Source organism: Salmo salar, chromosome ssa04 (genome assembly GCF_905237065.1).
Source record: "Salmo salar chromosome ssa04, Ssal_v3.1, whole genome shotgun sequence".
NCBI lineage: Eukaryota > Metazoa > Chordata > Actinopteri > Salmoniformes > Salmonidae > Salmo > Salmo salar.
In genome coordinates, this window is record NC_059445.1 from 62,151,551 (window position 1) to 62,174,835 (window position 23,285).

Below are 23,285 nucleotides of genomic sequence, written 5' to 3' on the forward strand. Positions count from 1 at the left end.
GGAATATTGCAGCCCTATCTGATAATAATATTGCAGCCCTATCTGTGAGACGAATTAAGAATATCAGGCAATTTCCTGTCACTTACAAATAAATGAATGCATGGATGATAAAATATTTTCAATTTAATGATAATATGTTTATTCATTATGCTTCATAAACATATTTTTCATTCTAAGTAGTGGTTTGTAGTTAATTGTTGTGGAGACATGTCTTGAAACATAACACATTGAAAATTATTGTGTCTTAAAAAATGACACAATAATCATGTTGAAAATAGATGAATACCATAAATCAGGTAGAATTCTGTCATATGCAAGATGTTTTATTTGAGATATCAATAGGATTGTAAAATTCTGCTAACTTTCCCCAAAATCCCAGGTTTTCCAGAAATCCCTGTTTGAAGTTTTCTAGAAATAAGCAGGAAAATAGGAATCCTCTGTAACGGCCGTCAAATGGAGTAGACCAAGGCACAGCGTGGTGAGTGCTCATCATTCATTTATTTACTGAGAACACTTTAAACAAAATAACAAAACAACCAACAGTTCCGTCAGGTTCAACAAAACAGAAATTAACCACCCACAAAACCCAAAGGCAAACAGGCTACCTAAGTATGGCTCCCAATCAGCAACAACGATGTACAGCTGTCCCTGATTGAGAGCCATACCAGGCCAAAACAAAGAAATACAAAACATAGAAAAAAGGACATGCCCACCCAATGCCCACCCTAGTCACACCCTGGCCTAACCAAAATAGAGAACAAAACCCTCTCTATGGCCAGGGCGTGATTTGCTCCAACCAAGATTTCTGGAAAACCTGGGAATTTTTTAACCCCTTCTGTATATATCAATGAGTTGAATTTCATATGATTGATTTACTACTTGACTTCCATTCAGCCTCTCTGGCTGAACAGATAGCAGATAAACCCAAGAGGTCTGCTCTGAACCAACTCACCAGGACCCTCCTGCATAAATACAACTGTGGAGTCAGACCTGTTCAGAACTGGACCAGTCCCACGCTCATCCACATAGACCTCATAATGCAGTCTGTGCTTGATGTGGTAAAAAACCCTATATAGCTTTATCTAAATAATTAATTATTTAAATCTAAAATACAATATGATTACCTGCCATGCTTCTGGTAATATGTAACACAGGAAATGAAAACATTGTTGATGTTGCTCAATTATATATTTTTTTGTTATGAAATATTAATCTTGTATCAGTAAATACATTTTGACCATTTGTAGCTACACATTTCAATGGTCTGCACAAATAATTTACACCCAAAAATGTAACAAAAAAGTAATACTCAATAATAGATGTTTTGAAAAAAAATGTTTTTGAAAATCTTACTTTTTACAGGATGGAAAGACCCAGCAAGTAACCACAAGCATTTGGTACCGGCAGGTTGGTATGAATTGTATTCTTCTATTGGTGTTAAACATACGTTTCAAAATGTTCATGCCATGTGAAACCATCACTGGCCCCATCCACAAATAGGAATACTTAAAAATGTAATTACTTTGATTACCCCTTCAAGGAATAATCACGTCTACGCATTATATTTATAGCTTCAATGGAGTGGTGAAGTGAGCCATTAAAAAAAAAAAAAACTGAAAATAAAATCAGGATGAGGAGAATCTCATTAGGGTTCATTTGGTCGGTGGGGCCAGCGGACATGAGTCTCCAGGCTCACTCTCCATTCACTTTAATGCAATTGCAACACCATTGTTGTCTTTGCTAATTTTCCCATCCGCCGCTTGTCCTTGTGCCATTGATTGAGCGCCAGAGGGTAGACCTAAAGTCAAACATTACATTTTCAGTATTTTGTTCAAAAACACTGAATGACAATGCCGTTGGTGTACTTATACAAATGCAATGTTCTCTTCAGATATTTGAATATGAGTGAATGAGGCACAATAGTGTCTGTTTTGCATTATTCTTTTCCACCCAATATACACATTATGTCTACCTTAACATGTATACCACATTTAGCTGTTTCTACGAATCCTGTGTCTGTGTTCCATGTTAGATTTCAGTTACATAATATATATAAAACTTCTGCATGGTTTTCACATGGTTGTCTGTCTGAAAGACAGGGAGCCTGCTTCAGCCAATGTCTCTTCAGCCTTGTCTGGCATGCAACAATTGCGTTATTGAATGCCAAAACAGTCAGGCAACCATCTGTCATGTACTTCATATGACTGGTCTTGTGATGTATTTCCTGTTTATGATGTCAGATCTGGACTGATGAGTTCTTGGTGTGGGATCCCGAGGAGTTTGACGGGATCACTGAGATCTCTCTGCCCTCTGACGCTATATGGGTGCCCGATCTCATCATCAGTGAATTGTAAGAATTTACACTATGTATTCCTGTTCAAATTTCATAACATGTCATTGGATTACTCAATACACTCAGTCTCTTCGCAGAAATATTAAACATTTGTCCTTTTAATTTAAAATGACAGACTGAAAAGGAAGTGTGTTGACCAGGGTCAGAGTGTCTCATGTTCAACATGCAGTACTGTAAGCAGCTGGAACTCTTGTCTTCCCCATAAGTCATGTTCTTCCCCCTGTTAGTGTGGATGTAGGGGAGTCAGGTGGTGTCTGCGTGTGACTTGGAGTTGTACGCCTTCCCCTTTGACAAGCAGAGCTGCACTCTGACCTTCCGCAGCTGGCTTCACTCAGGTTAGCATAGAGGATAGAGCATAGAGGGCTGTAAACACGCTAACATTAATACCCAGTCAAATGACTATACATCTGGATATGCACAGATGGATGACGTGTCTAAAACACACAATTAGAAGTGCAAAATAACAATGGCATACCTTTCGATGCACAAAATACATGCATAAAGCTATGGCACATACAGTATTAAGTACACAAACATGAGCACATAAAACCCATACAGCTGGTAATTTAATATTGTATCAAATCAATAGCAGGTCAAATTGACTGAGTGTCATTAAGGCTTAGTAAACTCTCTCCCTGACCTCTACCATCATGTATGCAGTGAGTGAGGTTAACCTGACTCTGTGGAGGAGTGCGGAGGACATGGACGATGATCAGAAGTCGTTTATGGATGATGGCGAGTGGGAGCTGATGTCTGTGCCCTCCTGCTACTGGCAGCTCCGGCTGGATGGCAGAGACTACGCCCACATCCAGTTCAACGTGTGTGCCTACTGTTACCAGATCTAGGTCTCTCTTTGTTTCTCTTCAGATACTTGATTTGAAGGAAATTATCTGAAGAAATACAAATATGACCTATATGTCTAGTGCCAACTGTATCCACATATACAGCAATACATATCCAGTCAGTAAATATGTAATATGTGAATAGGTGTGTTAGTGAGATTTTCTATATGGATTGATGTCTATCCAACAGGAAACAAAAAGATACACACTTCTCTTGTAGGGAGACTGTGACTGTACAATGACAACTAAATCAGATTGAGTATCGAGAGGAGGTTTTTAGCCATCCCCTCCTCCTGGTACTCCTGTTGTGAAGGTGTTAAAGAGATCAGCAAGGGCTTCACGGACAGGATTAAGCGCTAATGCTAATAGATGAGGCGCGTCCAGCATGCTGAGAGAGAGAGGCACCATAATGAGGCTGTCTCTGTGGCAGCTGATCAATGGCCGTCTTGTTCTGCCGGAGAAATGGGCCCTGGGCCTGGTGCAGGTGGGGGAGAGACTGCCTGCGAGGATAGGCTAGGCGGGGTTCTGTTGTACATTCAGCTCAGGAGGGCACTTAATGATGGAGTGTCGATCCAGCAGGGCTCATTGGGTTACCTTTACACTACTGCTCATTGTGAAAGCGGTTAAGGGGATTCATGTCTTTTGGGGTACTGGAAGAGGACAGGGTAATAGGGTAATACTGTGGAATAATACTGTGGAATAGGGTAATAGTGTGGAATATGGTTTTCTTGTGGGTTCAGTTGAAAAAAGTATAGTTATTATCTAAAGCTAAAATGGGGCAGATTTAGGTTTAAGTTAGTGAAGGGAAAAACATTTATTTCTCAATTTCTCACCTATGGGGGAGTTCAAACACGTTCTTGACCCACGTGTGACATGAAATAGAAAAGTAAAACTCTCTCCCTCTTTTTCACTCCCTCTCACCCCCACTGGTCAGGTGTTGATCCGCCGGCGCCCCCTGCTGTACGTGGTGAGTCTGCTCATCCCCAGCATCTTCCTCATGGTGGTCGACGTCATCAGCTTCTACTTGCCGCCCAACTGTGGCACGCGCATCACCTTCAAGACCAGCATCCACCTGGGCAACACTGTCTTCAGGGTAAACCTGATGGACGAGATGCCTGCCACCACCATCAGAACACCACTCATAGGTATCATACACCAGCTCCTCTCCTCATCTTTGTTTCAAATGTTCTCTCATATTGTTTGACACACCAAGCTTGCCCTTCATACCCAGCCAAATTAGATGGTTTAGGATGAGTTGGACCGCAGAGTGAAGGAAAAGCAGCCAAGAAGTGCTCAGCATATGTGGGAACTCCTTTAAGACTGTTTGAAAAGCATTTCTCATGAAGCTGGTTGAGATAATCCCAAGAGTGTGCAAAGCTGTCATCAAGGCAAAGTGTGGCTACTTTGAAGAATCTAAAATCTAAAATATATTTTGAACACTTTTTTGGTTACTGGATGATTCCATGTGTTATTTCATAGTGTAGATGTCTTCACTATTATTCTACAATGTAGAAAATAGTAAAAACAAAGAAAAAACCCTTGAATGAGTAGGTGTGTCAACTTTTGACTGGTACTGTATTTTAAAGGATCCAGCGAGTACAATGAGTAATGACTGATTTGCTCTTAGTAGCTACATATTTTCAAGCGTTTTTGTGTCATTAATGGACATGATTTTTCAACAAGGTTTTATCTCTTTAGTCCCCCAAAACATGAAATGTTTAATTGTTGATATATGCAGTAGGCATGTTTTTTTATCCAAAGATTACGCAAATCCAGATAATTCCATATGGTTCACATACTTTTTTTTGCCACTGTATTCAATCAACAGTTTGACTTTTATTTAATTTACTTGTTAAGATTGCGTTGTAGCAACAGAATATCTTCTCTTCGGACATTCATGTGTCCAACCCCATCATAACCCCACTTACATGTTGTCCCTCCAGGCTTTGAGTTTGACCTGGCTCCAGAGGAAGTGCTGTCTCTGAGCGAGCCCCAGGAGAGTGCTCCTCGGCTGGAGAGTATTCTCCAGGAGGTGGTGGCCCTGAGGCTCTACCTACAGGAGGGAGAGAGTGACGACGCAGCCCAGGCTGACTGGGTGGCCCTCTGCTGCAAGGTGGACCTCCTCCTGTTCCGAGTCTACCTGCTAATCCTGGTTGTCTACACCAGCACTCTGCTGCTACTGTGGGCCATCTGGAGCTTTGCATGAGGATAGAAGGGGAGAAAAACTTTGTTCAAATGCATTTATTTTGCTCTAATAAAATGTTAAAAGTAAATTAAGGGTCATTGATGTGGTTGAGCCGACACCCTTTGTCCCCACTTCTTCTTTTGATACGGTAGCAGGTAGAAGCAATTTAATCAATACTGTATTGTCATGTACTATTGGAAGATTGCCCCATACATAAATACAGACTGATGTATTAACATATTCATTCTGATGTGTTTCATAAAAATATATATCTTGCTCATGTTCTCCTGGCACATTCTGTTACATCAATGCTATGTTATTCTACATGAACTTGAATCACCATGCTGCCCTGAAACTTGTACAAAATCAATAAAGCACATTCAAAGTCTAGCTTAGTTATTGGTTATTTGTCATTGTAGTTTGGTCAGGGCGTGGCAGGGGTGTGTTTGTTTTGTGTTGTCGGGGTTTTGTTCTATGTTGTATATTTCCTTGTGTTGGCCTGGTATGGCTCTCAATCAGGAACAGCTGTACATCGTTGTTGCTGATTGGGAGTCATACTTAGGAAGCCCTTTTTCACCTGTTGTTTGTGGGAAGTTGTTTTTGCACTGCTGTGTTTAGCCTGCGATACTGTGCGGTCGTTTTCTTGTTTTGTTATTTAAGTGTTCAATAAAAGTACAAATGAGCACTCAACCCGCTGCGCCTTGGTCTACCCCGTACGACAATCGTTACAGCAACTGCATTCCATGTTGGCTCACTGATAGTCATAAAAAAGATACATGAGCTACTCATAAAAACCTTTGGCTGGGAACAATCTATGTAAATAGAATTTTCACTTGAACACCAGACATTTGCTTTGAGCAGATCACGTTACAACCCATTGTATGGCCACCTCCTTGAGTTGAGGAAATAAATGAATGCTGGTTATTGTTTGCTGAAAATGTTATGTACTTTCATATTTGTGATGTAACTTCTTAGTCCCCTTCCTATCAAACAAGTCATGTTGCTAGCCTACATATAAATTAATATTTTCAACTGTGGTTGGATTATGTATCCTGTTTTTAGCTAGAGTTGTACAGGGATATAGATGCTGTTGTCACAGGTGTCGTTTTGAACAGACCAAGGCACAGCGTGTATAGTACTCATTTTATTTTATTTTGAGAGAACACTTGAACAAAATAACCAAACGACAAACAACAGTTCCGTAAGGTACAACAACTATACGGAAACAACCACCCACAAAACTCAAAGAAAAACAGGCTGCCTAAGTATGGCTTCCAATCAGAGACAATGAAAGACACCTGCCTCTGATTGGAAACCATACTTGGGCCACACAAGGAAAATGAAATAGAAACAGAAAACTAGAAAAATTCCCCTAGAAACAAACCAACCCCAAAACACACAAAACAACCCCCCTGCCACGCCCTGACCATTCACTATGGCAAAATGACCCTTCTCACTGGTCAAGACGTGACAGCTGTGGAACTACAGTACCAGTCAAAAGTTTGGACACACCTACTCATTAAAGGGTTTCTTTATTTTTTACTATTCTCTACCTTGTAGAATAATAGTGAAGGCATCAAACTATGAAATAACACATGTGGAATCATGTAGTAACCAAAAAAGTGTTAAACAAATCAAAATATATTTTATATTTGAGATTCTTCAAAGTAGCCACCCTTTGCATTCATGACAGCTTTGCACACTCTTGGCTTTCTCTCAACCAGCTTCATGAGGTAGTCATCTGGAATGCATTTCAATTAACAGGTGTGCCTTGTTAAAGTTAATTTGTGGAATTTCTTTCCTTCTTGATGCGTTTGAGCTAATCAGTTGTGTTGTGACAAGGTAGGGTTGGTATACAGAAGATAGCCCTATTTGGTAAAATCCAAGTCCATAATATGGCAAGAACAGATCAAATAAGCAAAGAGAAATGACAGTCCATCATTATTTTAAGACATGAAGGTCAGTCAATGCAGAAACAATTTCAAGAACTTTCAAAGTGCATTCGCAAAAACCATCAAACGCTATGATGAAACTGTCTCTCATGAGGACCGCCACAGGAAAGGAAGACCCAGAGTTACCTCTGCTGCAGAGGATAAATTCATTGGAATAACTGCAAATCAGATTGCAGCCCAAATAAATACTTCACGGAGTTCAAGTAACAGACATCTCAACATCAACTGTTCAGAGGAGACTGCATGAATCAGGCCTTCATGGTCAAATTGCTGCAAAGAAACCACTACTAAAGGACACCAATAATAAGAAGAGACTTGCTTGGGCCAAGAAACACGTGGAATTGACATTAGACCGGTGGAAATCTGTCCTTTAGTCCAAATTTGAGATTTTTGGTTCCAACCACGTGTCTTTGTGAGACGCAGAGTAGGTGAGAGTGCTCTCTAAATGTGTGGTTCCCACCGTGAAGCATGGAGGAGGAGGTGTGATGTTGTGGGGGTGCTTTGCTGGTGATATGTCATCCCATCTGGTTTGGGCTTAGTGGGACTATAATTTGTTTTCAACAGGACAATAACCCAACACACCTGTAGGCTGTGTAAGGGCTATTTGACCAAGAAGGAGAGTGATGGAGTACTGCATCAGATGACCTGGCCTCCACAATCACCAGACCTCAACCCAATTAAGATGATTTGGGATGAGTTGGACCGGAGAGTGAAGGAAAAGCAGCCAACAATTGCTCAGCATATGTGGGAACTCATTCAAGACTGTTGGAAAAGCATTCCAGGTAAAGCTGGTTGAGACAATGCCAAGAATGTGCAAATCTGTCATCATGGCAAAGGGTGGCTACTTTGAAGAATCTAAAATACAAAATATATTTTGATGTATTTAACACATTTTTGGTTACTACATGATTCCATATGTGTTATTTCATTGTTTTGATGTCTTCACCATTATTATACAATGTAGAAAATAGTAAAAATAAAGAAAAACCCTTGAATGAGTAGGTGTGTCCTAAACTTTTGACTGGTACTGTATTTTAAAGGATCCAGCCAGTACAATGAGTAATGACTGATTTGCTCTTAGTAGCTACATATTTTCAAGCGTTTTTGTGTCATTAATGGACATGATTTTTCAACAAGGTTTTATCTCTTTAGTCCCCCAAAACATGAAATGTTTAATTGTTGATATATGCAGTAGGCATGTTTTTTTATCCAAAGATGACGCATGTGTTTTCGCAGCAGTGTGTATCGTCTATCCATGTAACATAAACTGTATCGGCAGGATCCTATCACATAATAAAAGTCATAGATTCAATTTCGTTGTAGATTGCAGTACATATTCCCCCAACATAAGCAGTTTAAGAAATCAATGAACAAAATGTTGTCTAAGATCAGTATCAAATGTCAGTTGGATGTTGTTAGTGAGATAAGAGAAAACCGGCCTGCACTTGTTTAAGTCCCATATGAAAACCAAGCGGCCAGAGAAAATAGGCCTATGCTCCTCTGTATGTTCAGGAAATCCATTTCTTAATGCAGGATCTTTTTTGAGAGAAATCATTTCTCCACAGTAAGCTTATAAAATACATTGAGGATTCAGTTGGAGGAAAAAAGCTGATATACCACACGAAACTTGATCCATACACAGACATCTGTTAGGCTACACAGCCAGATACTGTAAACTTGGATAGGCCTGAGTGCTCCGAGTTATCTGCTTAGGACATGTGATGACATAAGATAACCTCAGCTGCTTCCAATCCCCATCATCAAATCCCCGATGGACACACCTTCGTGTTCATAGTTACATCAGCTGGCTAAGGCAGCGTCATGCAGAATGAAACTGAATTTAACTAATACATGATACTGTAGACATTAGGCAACAGTGGACACTCCTGAATATGGGTCTCGGCGGCGCCAGTAGACTGCTGCATCTCAAAACTGAGCACTGCTCATTATTGACAAGCTCAAGGCAGAGAAGTGAAGCGTAGTGCAGAATAAGAAGTTCAGCACTCTGGACAGGGCTTGTCTTGCTCCTGAAACAAGGTACCGCGCGAGCCTGCACAGGTAAGAAGATGCACCGCAAAATTAATTCCAGATATGTTGTGGCGTTATTGACAGAGGTTGCCTGTTTTGGAAGTTGCCATTTTATATAATGCTAGATTTACACAATAATAATTGTATAACCCTCAATATGTTGCATTTAGTGGATAGCATAAGTGGATATGTTGAATCAGTATGTTGAAGCGATGTGTTTTACCTCCGTTAGTCAAGAAACATAATACCGGACGCTTTGCCAATGCCACTTTGGTACGTCTCTCCGAGTACTTGAGTGCTGGGTACAAGAAGGGTGTTCGACCCGTGCACAACTGGCGAAATTGCACAATGATGGCCATCGACCTTATGGTGTACTCTATCCTCAGTGTGGTAAGTAGGCCTCCTGCTCTTAGTAGAATAATAGTTCAGTATACTGAGATTGTGTGAAGCCTATGTTGATCTTCACTATTTGCCCTATGTTACAACAGGACGAGAAGAACCAGGTTCTGACAACATATGATTGGTACAGGCAGGTAAGACAAATAACTATTTGCAATAAATAGCTAAATAACTATTTAAACAACAAATTGATTTTGTTGAAAAAAAGTTTCCAAGAAATTAAAACATACATTTATCAAACACATCTTCTCAGAGGATCTTACAGTTATAAGCCATTATACCATACTTGTTATTATTAATACTAGACCATGCTTACTGGCTTATGCTATAACTCTGTATCAGGAATGGACAGATGACTTATTGGTATGGAACCCAGAGGACTTTGATGATGTGAATCAAAAGTCCATACCGACTGCCAATGTGTGGGTGCCTGACATACTAATCAACGAGTTGTAAGTCCAGTGTTTTGTGATCGTTATTGTCGGTGTAAGCCATCACATTTTTGGCCATGCAGTCAAATCAAAGTCTGCATAAAAGAGTATCATTTATCTTTGATTACGCATTACTAAAGTACAGTGCAGTGTAAAGTGTGTGTGTTTAATATGCTGAAATATTAGTTGTCCAAATCAGCCACAAACATATTTATTGCATCTCTTTGCTGTGGTTTGAGTTGTGCTTCCTGCTGTAATCTCTCAGTGTGGATGTGGGTAAATCTCCGGATATTCCCTATGTGTACGTGACCCATTATGGTCGGGTGCGCAACTACAAGCCCATCCAGGTGGTGACAGCCTGAACTCTCAACATCTACAACTTCCCCTTTGACGTCCAGAACTGCAGCCTGACCTTTTCAGAGCTGGCTCCATACCCGTAACACATGTCTTATTTAGTCATTTGGCTATGCATGTGGGGAAAAGCTTTTCAACTGCACATACTGTAGGCTACAATACCAGGTAAGGATGCCTTTTAAAATCATTTTCCTAGTGCCAGCTGTGGCTGAGGACTGCTGATAATGGTCATTTACATAATTTACATTCATCTGAACCCACTGACCTATGTCTCCTCCATGTCCATGTCTGTAGTTAATGACATTGACCTCAAGCTGATGATGAGCGCAGAGGAACTCAAGGTGGACAAGAGTGTCTTCATGAACCAGGGGGAGTGGGAGCTGCTACACGTCTTGTTGAAATACAAGCGCTTCGGTCTGGACAACATTGACTCCTATGCCGAGATGAAGTTCAATGTGAGTATACATAACATAATCATTCATTATCTTTTATTTATGTATTCATGACAGGTTTTGGAAATATATTATTTGGCAATGATTGACCTGGTTTGTAAGATTGTTAGGGTTGCAAAATTCTGGTTGCAAACAACTTTCCCAAAATTCCCAAGTTTTCCAGATATTCTGGTTGGAGGATTCTCAGATTTCCTGCTTATTCCCTCCTGATTCCAGTAATCTTCCAACCGGGATTTCTGGAAAACCGGGGAATTTTGGGAAAATTAACGGAATTTAGGCAACCCTATGCATGATGATGAAGTAAATGGCAATAGTTAAAAGAGTACAATAAAGGGATGGGAAAGAACCCCACAATTCAGCAAGTGCATACACATGTTAAAATGATATGCAGTATAAACTTTTCAATTACTATATACAATCATGTTCAAATAAATCATATCATGTACATAATACCTTAGCGCAAATCATTTATTCAAAACCAACTGAACCTGACAGAAAAGCAAGACCTTTAGTAAGAATAGATAAAACAGAGAAATATATGAAGATAGTAGACCCTTACATTGACCTCTACCGCATGAGGCTTTATTAGAAACATAATATCTTCAGCTGTATTAAATATGTATTGAGAATGGACATTTTCCTTATGCATCATACAAAGAAAGCAGGCTTGCTTTATGGAAAATTAACTAAAGGATATGAGTGAGGATCTATAGGTGAAAGTGTGATAGAGAGTGCACTCCCATCCCACCTCCGTTTTAGGGTCATTGATAGAATCTGTTGGTATATTGTTCTCTCCACGATCAAAATGTTTTTCTGCCAGATATATGGAAATGCGTACTACTTCTTGTTAATTACTGCTCTATTCCCAATTATTGTTTATTTGGATCCCCATTAGCTTTTGCAGAAGCAGCAGCCCACACACACCAATAAACATCACAAGTAACAAAACACTGATACACTGATAGACAAGCACAGTCACACAAATAAAAATTACAACGATATACAAACAATGATCGAGTGTCGAGTGTCTGAGTGTCTGTTTGTGCGTGTCCTCTCACAGTCCCCACCTTCCATTGTCACAGGATCCAACGAAAGTGGCGCCCCTCCTCGGTCGGGCGGCGCTCGGCGGTCGTCGTCGCCGGCCTATTAGCTGCCACCGATCGTTGTTTCTGTGTCTTTTGGTTTTGTCTGTCTGTTCCGCACCTGTTTTGTGTATGTCATTAGTGGGGGCTTATTTAGTGTGTGTTTTCAGTTGGGGTGTTGTGCGGGATTGTTTATTGTCCACTCAGGACGGTGGGACGTGATTTGTACATTTTCACTGACAGTTTTGTCAGAAGATTTACCGGGCTGCGCCCCTTGCTTTTTGTGCCGTGTGATAATATTTTTCGTGTTTTATGGGAATGTGTTTTTCCCAGGTAGACTGTAATTAGCGCCCTGTGCCTTACGGCCTTTTGTGTGTGTCGATTTATTAAAAGACACTCACCTCCAGCACCTCTGTCTCCTGCATCTGATTCCGCCTCTACACTAGTCCAAGTCAGTCGTGACATCCATGAGATGTTGTTTAATCAGATGGAAGGGAGTTGGAAGGGAGTTCCATGTGATCATGACCCTGTATAAAACTGTGCCTTGCTGTGAATTCGTTTTGTACTTGGGGACCCCCTTCTCATAAAAACTAGAAGAGAGGCAATGACTCTCTCATCAACCTTGATGAATGTCATCAGGTGGTAATTCGACGCAGGCCTCTGTCACGTCCTGACCATAGAAAGCTGTTATTTTCTATGGTAGAGTAGGTCAGGGCATGACAGTTTTATTTTCTAGTTTAGATTTATGTTATGTTCTAGTTTTGGTATTTCTATGTTGGGTTTTGTTTGGGATGATCTCCAATTAGAGGCAGCTGGTCATTGTTGTTTCTAATTGGAGGTCATACTTAAGTAGGTGTGTTTCCCACCTGGGTTTGTGGGAGATTGTTTCACCTCTGCGTCATGGTTTGTTGTTATTAAGTTTGTTTCACCCCTGCGTCATGGTTTGTTGTTATTAAGTTTATTTGTATGTATTGCATAGTTTCACAGTTCAATAAAAATATGTGGAACTGTCACGGTTGTCAGTCGTGACAGAATCCCGCACCGTCACCTATGGAGTCAGCAGGAGCAGAAGCGCCATCCATGGCTAAGCAGGTCTCCCAACATGCCAGCCTCCTCCACCGCCTAGGCTCGGCCATGGATCAGGTGTTGGCCCGGTTGGAGAGCTGGGAGAGAGGTGCCTCCCCAGCCAGACCAGCTCCGGTCCCTCACCCTGCGCCCCTACCCACACCCACTGAAGCGGGTGCCGGCGGGATCCGGATTTCACCTCCCAGGGAGTTCGATGGGACGGCCGCTGGGTGCAAGGGGTTCCTGCTCCAACTAGAACTGTACCTGTCGACCGTCCGCCCCCTCCCTCCGACGAAGAGAGGGTGAGCGTCCTCGTCTCGTGTCTCACGGGTCGAGCCCTGGAATGGGCCAATGCGGTCTGGGATGGTCCAGACTCGGCCCGGGGTGACTACCCTGAGTTCACCCGCCGCTTCCGGGCGGTTTTCGATCATCCCCCGGAGGGCAGGGCGGCGGGTGAGTGACTATTCCATTTGAGACAGGAGACGAGGAGCGCTCAGGATTTCGCATTGGAATTCCGGACTCTCGCCGCTGGATCGGGTTGTGGAACGAGCGGGCCCTGATAGACCACTATAGGTGCAGCCTTCGCGAGGACGTCCGCCGGGAGCTGGCTTGTAGGGACAACACCTCCACTCTGGACCAACTGGTGGATTTGTCCATTAGATTGGACAACCTGCTGGCTGCCCGGGGACGTTCCAGTCGGGGCCTGTTCGTTCCGCCTCCCAGTTCTCCCCGCTCCACAGCCCATGGAGATAGGGGGCTGCATCGAGGAGGACCGGAGGGGGGGGTCTCTCCTGCACCCGATGTGGGCGCAGAGGACACACTGTGGACCGGTGCTGGAGAGGTCCCTCCGGGAGTTCGGAGGGCAGGCAGAGCACTACTTCGACCCCCCAGGTGAGTCCGCACCAGCCACACCCAGAGCCCCCTGTCGACCACTTGTACACCTCCGTTTGTTTTCCTAATTTTTCCCCTCACTTCCAGTATAAGGCGCTAGTCGATTCAGGTGCAGCTGGGAGTTTTATGGACCGTGGGTTAGCTAAGAGGTTAGGGATTCCCCTGGTTCAGCTGGACCACCCCTTCCCCGTGCACGCCCTTGATAGTCGACCGCTAGGGTCAGGCCAAGTAGGGGAGGTCACCGTGCCACTGGTTATGCAGACGTGGGGGGGTCATGAGGAGCGTATCAGCCTGTTCCTCATTGACTCCCCAGCGTTTCCGGTGGTACTGGGAATCCCCTGGCTAGCCACACACAACCCCCAGATTTCGTGGGGGCAGAGGGCTCTGACGGGGTGGTTGGGGGAGTGCTCAGGTAGGTGCATAGGAGTTTCCATCGGTGCGACTACGGTGGAGAGTCCAGACCAAGTCTCCACCGTGCACATTCCCTCAGAGTATGCCGATTTGGCTATCGCTTTCAGTAAGACGAAGGCGACTCTATTACCCCCCCCATCGACGAGGGGATTGTGCGATAAACCTCCAGGCCAACGCGGTTCTTCCTAGGAGTCACGTGTATCCTCTGTCTCAGGAGGAGACAGTGGCTATGGATACATACGTCAGTGAGTCCTTGAGACAGGGATACATTCGGCCCTCTAAGTCCCCCGTCTCCTCGAGCTTCTTTTTTCTGAAGAAGAAGGAGGGAGGTCTGCGCCCGTGCATTGACTATAGAGGTCTAAATGCTATCACAGTGGGTTTCAGTTACCCGCTACCTCTCATTGCTACGGCAGTGGAGTCATTTCACGGGGCGCGCTTCTTCACGAAATTGGATCTCAGGAGTGCGTATAACCTGGTGCGTATCCGAGATGGAGACGAGTGGAAAACCGCATTTAGTACCACATCGGGCCATTATGAGTACCTCGTCATGCCGTATGGGTTAAGGAACGCTCCCGCTGTCTTCCAATCCTTTGTGGACGAGGTCCTTAGGGACATGCTCGGGCAGGGTGTGGTGGTGTACATCGATGACATCCTGATCTGCTCCACCACACGCGCCGAGCATGTGTCCCTGGTGCGTAAAGTGCTTGGGCGGCTGCTGGAGCATAACCTATACGTCAAGGCTGAGAAATGTGAGTTCTTCAAACGAGCCGTCTCATTTCTAGGATATCGCATTTCCACCTCGGGGGTGGAGGTGGAGTGTGACCGCGTGACGGCTGTGCGTAATTGGCCAACCCCAACCACTGTGAAGGAGGTGCAGCGGTTCTTGGGGTTCGCTAATTATTATCGGAGGTTTATCCGGGGTTTTGGCCAGGTGGCAGCTCCCATTACATCACTGATGAAGGGGGGGCCGGTGCGGCTACGATGGTCAGCAGAGGCGGACAGAGCCTTCCATCGTCTGAAGGTTCTGTTTACCAATGCACCTGTCCTGGCGCATCCGGACCCCTCTTTGCCATTCATAGTGGAGGTGGACGCGTCCGAGGCTAGGGTAGGAGCTGTGCTATCGCAGCGCTCGGGCGTTCCTCCGAAGCTCCGCCCATGTGCGTTCTTTTCTAAGAAGCTGAGCCCGGCGGAGCGCAACTATGATGTGGGGGACCGGGAGCTGTTAGCCGTGGTCAGGGCTTTGACGGTGTGGAGACATTGGCTTGAGGGGGCACGTCACCCTTTTCTCATCTGGACCGACCACCGTAACCTGGAGTATATTCGGGCAGCGAGGAGACTTAATCCCCGTCAGGCAAGGTGGGCCATGTTTTTTACGAGGTTTAACTTTACCCTCTCGTACATTCCAGGTTCCCGGAACCGGAAGGCTGATGCACTGTCGTGTCTCTACGACACCGAGGAGCGGACCATCGATCCTACTCCCATACTTCCCGCCTCCTGTCTGGTGGCACCGGTGGTATGGGAGGTGGATGCGGACATCGAGCGGGCGGGTCGGTCAGAACCCACTCCACCGCAGTGTCCCGTGGGCCTGAAATACGTTCCGCTTGGTGTTCGCGATCACCTGATCCGATGGTCCCATACTCTAACCTCCTCGGGTCATCCTGGGGTTGAACGGACAGTGCGGGGCCTGAAGGGAAGGTACTGGTGGCCCACCTTGGCTGAGGATGTTCGGCGTTATGTCTCTTCCTGTTCGGTGTGCGCTCAGTGTAAGGCTCCTAGTCACCTACCGCGAGGGAAATTACAGCCCCTCCCCGTTCCACAACGGCCCTGGACTCACCTCTCGGTGGATTTCCTTACGGATCTCCCGCCGTCTCAGGGGAACACAGCGATCCTGGTCGTTGTGGACAGGTTCTCTAAGTCCTGCCATCTGCTCCCTTTGCCCGGTCTTCCTACGGCCCTGCAGACCGCGGAGGCCCTGTTCACCCACGTCTTCCGGCACTATGGGGTGCCCGAGGACATCGTATCTGATCGGGGTCCCCAGTTTACGTCCAGGGTGTGGAAATCGTTTATGGAGAGGCTGGGGGTCTCGGTCAGCCTGACCTCGGGTTCCACCCCGAGAGTAATGGGCAGGTAGAGCGCATTAACCAGGATGTGGGCAGGTTCCTGCGGTCGTATTGCCGGGACCGGCCAGGGGAGTGGGCGCAGTTCGTGCCATGGGCCGAGATGGCCTAGAACTCTCAGCGCCACTCCTCCACTAACCTGTCACCCTTCCAGGTGGTGCTGGGGTATCAGCCGGTCCTGGTGCCATGGCAACAGAGCCAGACAGAGGCTCCTGTGGTGGAGGCATGGGTCAAGTGCTCTAAGGAGACCTGGAACGCGGTCCAGGAATGTTTAAGGAGGGCTAGCGAACGACACAAGGAGAGCGCTGACCGCCACCGCAGTGACGCCCCCGTGTTTAACCCGGGGGATAGAGTCTGGCTCTGGACCTGGAACCTGCCTCTCCGCCTGCCCTGCCGGAAGCTGGGTCCGCGGTTTGTGGGGCCGTTCAAAGTCCTGAGGAGGATAAACGAGGTGTGTTACAGGTTACAACCCCTTCATATTACCGCATTAACCCCTCGTTTCATGTGTCTCTCCTCAGGCCGGTGGTAGCTGGTCCGCTGCAGGACAATGAGGTGCTGGAGGTCCCCCCGCCCCCCCTGGACATCCCGGCGTACACAGTCCGAGCCATCCTGGACTCCCGACGTCGGGTAGGGGGCCTGCAGTACCTCGTGGACTGGGAGGGGTACGGTCCGGAGGAGAGGTGCTGGGTTCCGGCGGCGGACGTTCTGGACCCCCCTATGTTGCTGGATTTCCACCGTCGCTGACTGGATCGGCCGGCGCCTCGCCCTCCGGGCCGTCCCCGAGGCCGGCGTCGGCGTCAGGGGAGGGGTACTGTCACAGGATCCAACGAAAGTGGCGCCCCTCCTCGGTCGGGCGGCGCTCGGCGGGCGTCGTCGCCGGCCTATTAGCTGCCACCGATCGTTGTTTCTGTGTCTTTTGGTTTTGTCTGTCTGTTCCGCACCTGTTTTGTGTATGTCATTAGTGGGGGCTTATTTAGTGTGTGTTTTCAGTTGGGGTGTTGTGCGGGATTGTTTATTGTCCACTCAGGACGGTGGGACGTGATTTGTACATTTTCACTGACAGTTTTGTCAGAAGATTTACCGGGCTGCGCCCCTTGCTTTTTGTGCCGTGTGATAATATTTTTCGTGTTTTATGGGAATGTGTTTTTCCCAGGTAGACTGTAATTAGCGCCCTGTGCCTTACGGCCTTTTGTGTGTGTCGATTTATTAAAAGACACTCACCTCCAGCACCTCTGTCTCCTGCATCTGATTCCGCCTCTACACTAGTCCAAGTCAGTCGTGACATCCATGAGATGTTGTTTAATCAGATGGAAGGGAGTTGGAAGGGAGTTCCATGTGATCATGACCCTGTATAAAACTGTGCCTTGCTGTGAATTCGTTTTGTACTTGGGGACCCCCTTCTCATAAAAACTAGAAGAGAGGCAATGACTCTCTCATCAACCTTGATGAATGTCATCAGGTGGTAATTCGACGCAGGCCTCTGTCACGTCCTGACCATAGAAAGCTGTTATTTTCTATGGTAGAGTAGGTCAGGGCATGACAGTTTTTTTCTAGTTTAGATTTATGTTATGTTCTAGTTTTGGTATTTCTATGTTGGGTTTTGTTTGGGATGATCTCCAATTAGAGGCAGCTGGTCATTGTTGTTTCTAATTGGAGGTCATACTTAAGTAGGTGTGTTTCCCACCTGGGTTTGTGGGAGATTGTTTCACCTCTGCATCATGGTTTGTTGTTATTAAGTTTATTTGTATGTATTGCATAGTTTCACAGTTCAATAAAAATATGTGGAACTGTCACGGTTGTCGTCTGGAATGGAGGACCAAAACGCAGCAGGAATGTGGATGCTCATCTTGATTTATTCTAAAATAAAGTTAACACCAAAATAACAAACAACGAAGAACTAACGATCAACACAGTCTTGTCAGGCTTACATACGCAAAACAAGAAACAATCTCCCACAAACACTACACCAAACAATTACCCATATATAGGACTCTCAATCAGAGGCAACGAGAAAGCACCTGCGTCCAATTGAGAGTCCAACCCCCCATTAACCTAAACATAGAAATACAACTAACTAGACTAAACATAGAACTACATTAACAAGGAACAGTGCCCAAAAACCCCAGAATACATAAATCAAACACCCTTCTACAGAAACACCACCCCGAACCACAAAACAAATACCCTCTGCCACGTCCTGACCAAACTACAATAACAAATAACCCTTATACTGGTCAGGACGTGACAGTACCCCCCCCTAAAGGTGCAGACCCCGGATAAACCTCAAATAAACAAAAAACCCAAAACAACAACAAAATAATCCCCCTAAACTAAAGGGAGGGAAGGGAGGGTGGCTGCCGTCACCGACGGCACTTGTGCTACACCCCCCTCCCCAACCCACCTATACAGGTGGTGGTTCAGGCTCCGGCCTACTGTCCTCCAGAATGCAGACAGACTTAATCCGTTTCGGGCCGTAGGCAGACTCCCCTCGTCCCGGATCGTAGGCAGACCTCATCCATTCCACACTGTAGGCAGACTCATTTGACACACAGTTACTTATATTTAGTTCTGGATCATCAATAGACTTACTCAGTTCCGGGTCGCAGGCAGACCCCCTCGGTTCCGGGTCGCAGGCAGACCCCCTCGGTTCCGGGTCGCAGGCAGTCTCCCTCGGTTCCGGACTAGACACTGCTGCCGGATACTCTGGACTGCACACTGGTGCCGGATACTCTGGACTGCACATTGTTGCCGAACTCTCGAGGCGGGGCTGATGCACTGGAAGCCTGATGCGTGGTGCTGGTACTGGAGGTATCAGCCTGGGGACACGCACCTCAGGGCTAGTGCGGGGAGCGGGAACAGGCCGAGTCGGACTGGGTTGATGCACTGGAAGCCTGGTGCGTGGTGCTGGACGTGTCAGCCTGGGAACACGTACCTCAGGGCTAGTGCGGGGAGCGGGAACAGGCTGTACTGGACTGGACTGACTCATTGGAAGCTTGATGCGTGGTGCTGGTACTGGACGTGCCAGACTGGGGTTTCGCACTTCCGGGTCAGCACGAGAGACAGAAACTGGAAACACTGGTACATGAAGGCGCACAGGCGGTCTTGAACGCACCTCCTGCACAACCCGTCCTGGCTGGATGGAACTAGCAGCCCTGTACGAGCGGGGTGCTAGTACAGGGCGAACTGGGCTGTGCAGGGGCCTGATGGTTGCCGTGCGTAGAGCGGGAGTAGGGTAGCCTGGTCCTAGGAGGCGTACCGGCGACCAGACGCGCTGCGCAAGCATCCCCCTACCAGGCTGGATGCCCACTCTAGCACGGCATCTGCGAGGGGCTGGAATAACTCGCATTGGATTGTGCGTGCGTATGGGCGAGATTGTGCGCACTTCAGCAAAACACGGCGCCCTCCACTCCATACGTTCCTCCATATAAACACGGGTAGCTGGCTTATGGCTCATCCTTGGCCCAGCCAAACTACCCGTGTGCCCCCCCAAAAAAATTATTGAGGGTGCCTCTCGTGCTTCTCCCTCAGCACGTACAAGGCCTCGTACCTCCGCCTCTCCGCCTTGGCTGCCTCAATTCCCTCCCTTGGGCGACGGTATTCCCCAGCCTGGTGCCAAGGTCCATCCCCGTCCAGAATTTCCTTCCAGGTCCATTTCTCCCGCCAGTCCATCTCAAAATCCCTTTGCTCCTCAAAGTCCACCTGTTGCTCCTTCCTCCGCTGCTTGGTCCGTTTGTGGTGGGAGATTCTGTCACGGTTGTCGTCTGGAATAGAGGACCAAAACGCAGCAGGAATGTGGATGCTCATCTTGATTTATTTTAAAATAAAGTGAACACCAAAATAACAAACAACGAAGAACTAACGATCAACACAACAGTCTTGTCAGGCTTACATACGCAAAACAAGAAACAATATCCCACAAACACTACACCAAACAATTACCCATATATAGGACTCTCAATCAGAGGCAACGAGAAAGCACCTGCGTCCAATTGAGAGTCCAACCCCCCATTAACCTAAACATAGAAATACAACTAACTAGACTAAACATAGAAATACATTAACAAGGAACAGTGCCCAAAAACCCCGGAATACATAAATCAAATACCCTTCTACAAAAACACCACCCCGAACCACATAAAACAAATACCCTCTGCCACGTCCTGACCAAACTACAATAACAAATAACCCTTATACTGGTCAGGACGTGACAGGAACGACAAACACGCTGCGCTTTGGTCCGCTTCTTCAACCTACGGCAACCGTGACACTGTTCTACACTGTGAACCTGCTGCTGCCCAGCATCTTCCTGAGGGTGATGGACCTGGTGGGCTTCTACCTCCCCCCGGACAGCAGAGAGCGGGTGTCCTTCAAGATCACCCTGCTCCTGGGCTACTCCGTCTTCCTCATCATCGTCTCCGACACGATGCCCGCCACCGCCATCAGCACGCCGCTCATAGGTGAGAAATGCAGCTAGTGCATTAGTGGCTCAGATTTCTGAGATGTGTCATTAAGGATGGGATTGTGAGCGCTATTGCAGTTAAGAATAGGTTGAGGTGGTAGTAGTGAAGGACTATTGTTTGTTGGGGCCCTGGTCAAAAGGCCCTGGTCAAAAGTAGTGCACTACATAGGGAATAGGGTGCCATTTGCGACGTAGCCGTTGTCTTCTAAGAGTATACCTTGTAGTGTGCAGAGGTCATATCGATTCATCCCTCTCTCTCTAGGTGTATACTTTGTAGTGTGCATGGCTCTGTTGGTGATCAGCCTGACAGAGACAATGTTGATAGTCTGTCTGGTGTATAAGCAGGACCTGCAGCCCCACATGCCCCAGTGGCTCAAACACTTGGTGCTGGAGCGGGTCACAGTCCTCCTGTGCATCCGCAACAAGCACAGCCTGTGCTTCATGCTGTCCCGGGACTACGACCACGTGGGCCATTACAAAGAGAACAACATCAGCCAGGGTATTGTATCTACACGAGGGTTGGGTAGGAAAAAGAGTATGAGATGAGGAGAAAAGAGGGAAAAAAAGACATGGGCAGTAGTTCTAGTATACAATGTTCTCTCTGAGCAGTATTCATTGATTTAAAAAATACAGCAGCATTACAACATCTATCATAGAGTGAGAGAGAAAATGATAAAAAGAGATACATTTACAGGTCTGTTTTCTCTCTTTGGAAATAATCAATGTCTGTCGCTTTGGGACAATAAATAAATGTTGCATCCACAAACTCAACACAACATTGGATACTTAAAATACAAGTACATCCTGTTATATGACCCCACTCCACCCATTCTCTCCCTGTGTGACCCCTTGTAGCTCTATGTAACCACCACCACCTTCACCACACCTGCGAGATCGGCCGTGGCGGCGAGGACAGCAGGGAGCGGGGTCTGGGGGGCCTGGTGGTGCTGCCCGTCTTGCGTGACACCACACAGCCCGTTATGGACAACATCTTGCACGAGATCTCGTCCATCCGCGGCATCCTGGAGAAGAAGGACGAGTGCTGGGACATTGCCAAGGAGTGGCTGCAGTTGGACTACGTACTGGACGTGCTGCTCTTCAGGGTCTACCTGGTGGCCATGCTGGCCTACAGCATTACCCTGGGGACCCTCTGATCCGCGTGCCAGTACGCATGAGCGCCTCACAGTGGAGGAGGGTCAACGGTGGATGTGGAGGGCCTTGTTGTGGAGCTGGGCCTGATGATGTAGGTGGAGGGCCTTACTGTGGGGGAGGGCCTGACGGTGGAGGTGGGGACATAGAGGGCTTACGCATGCCTGATACAAAGAGTTTTATTGAGGTGGATCTGTTCAGTTGAGCCTCACGGTAGGGGGTACTTTGAGTCTGAGGTCATTCTTGGGAGTAGAGAGATGAGGGGGAAGATGCAGTGGATGATGGTATAGGAGGATATGTGGACTGTGGAGGAGAGGTAATGCTATTTGGTTGCATTTGCTTTTACATGTCATAGTTTGTATATTCCAAGATCAACTTCACTCCTTCAGTTGAATATAGTGTTAATATTGTTAATAAATTATAAGAAACATATAACGTGATATTAATCATCACATTTCAATTGATAAAGGTTATTTATTATTACGAAAGTCACTGCAATACTTGTTCACCTGATGTTCACTCTAACATTACGAAATGTGTGACTATTAAAGTTAATTGAATTATGTCCCTTACATGCCATCAATCAGGTATCTAGCCATGCTGATGACAGACTTGATTCCATCTGATCATGCTTGTAGACAATGCAGCTTTTAAAGGCAATGTTACCACGTTTGCGCACTTCGCGGAGATCGCATTCAAGGAAGACGCTGCAGATGTCTGTTCAATTGGAAATTGGGATGGAATCCTGGCCAAAGTTTGTTTTAAGCTTTTTCCATTGAACTTCCTTAACACTGTCACATTGTATAAATGATTGGAGACAGGTGCAGGAATACGTAATAGTGGGTTTTAATACTCCCCCCAAATTACACAACATGCCATGAAAGGCATGGGGACGAAGCCCAAAACAAACATGTATACAAAACACACAGGGATGTAACCCAAACAAAAGAGCGAGGTTAAACCTCTAATAAATATACGGGACGAGACCCGTAATAACAATTGCACAAAACACGCAGGTACTCACAGGACCAATGGACATGGTATCAATAACCGACAAGACGATGATAAACAGAGGGCACATATGTACAGTTACTAATTAGGGGATTTGGAATCAG

The 23,285-nt window shown here is 46.0% G+C and overlaps 1 protein-coding gene and 1 pseudogene across 1 annotated transcript; both read left to right on the top strand.

The window, feature by feature from the left end:
• Positions 1-863: 863 nt before the first annotated feature.
• On the top strand, positions 864-4,399 carry LOC106603619 (5-hydroxytryptamine receptor 3B-like). The gene is made up of 6 exons (XM_014197502.1): positions 864-1,058; positions 1,363-1,407; positions 2,241-2,350; positions 2,597-2,688; positions 3,014-3,171; positions 4,130-4,399. Exons 1-6 carry the CDS (start codon positions 864-866, stop codon positions 4,397-4,399), a joined length of 870 nt encoding a protein of 289 aa, XP_014052977.1.
• A 5,162-nt stretch (positions 4,400-9,561) lies between these two features.
• Positions 9,562-22,175, top strand: LOC106603620 (5-hydroxytryptamine receptor 3A-like; annotated as a pseudogene).
• Positions 22,176-23,285: the final 1,110 nt, after the last annotated feature.

What these genes read in the sequence shown, in the direction of transcription:
- LOC106603619 (XM_014197502.1), top strand. Translation starts at nt 864, where the DNA reads ATGATTGATTTACTACTTGACTTCCATTCAGCCTCTCTGGCTGAACAG. An exon ending in TGCAGTCTGTGCTTGATGTG is followed by an intron (nt 1,059 to 1,362) that starts GTAAAAAACCCT and finishes TACTTTTTACAG; the next exon opens with GATGGAAAGACCCAGCAAGT. An exon ending in CCGCAGCTGGCTTCACTCAG is followed by an intron (nt 2,689 to 3,013) that starts GTTAGCATAGAG and finishes TCATGTATGCAG; the next exon opens with TGAGTGAGGTTAACCTGACT.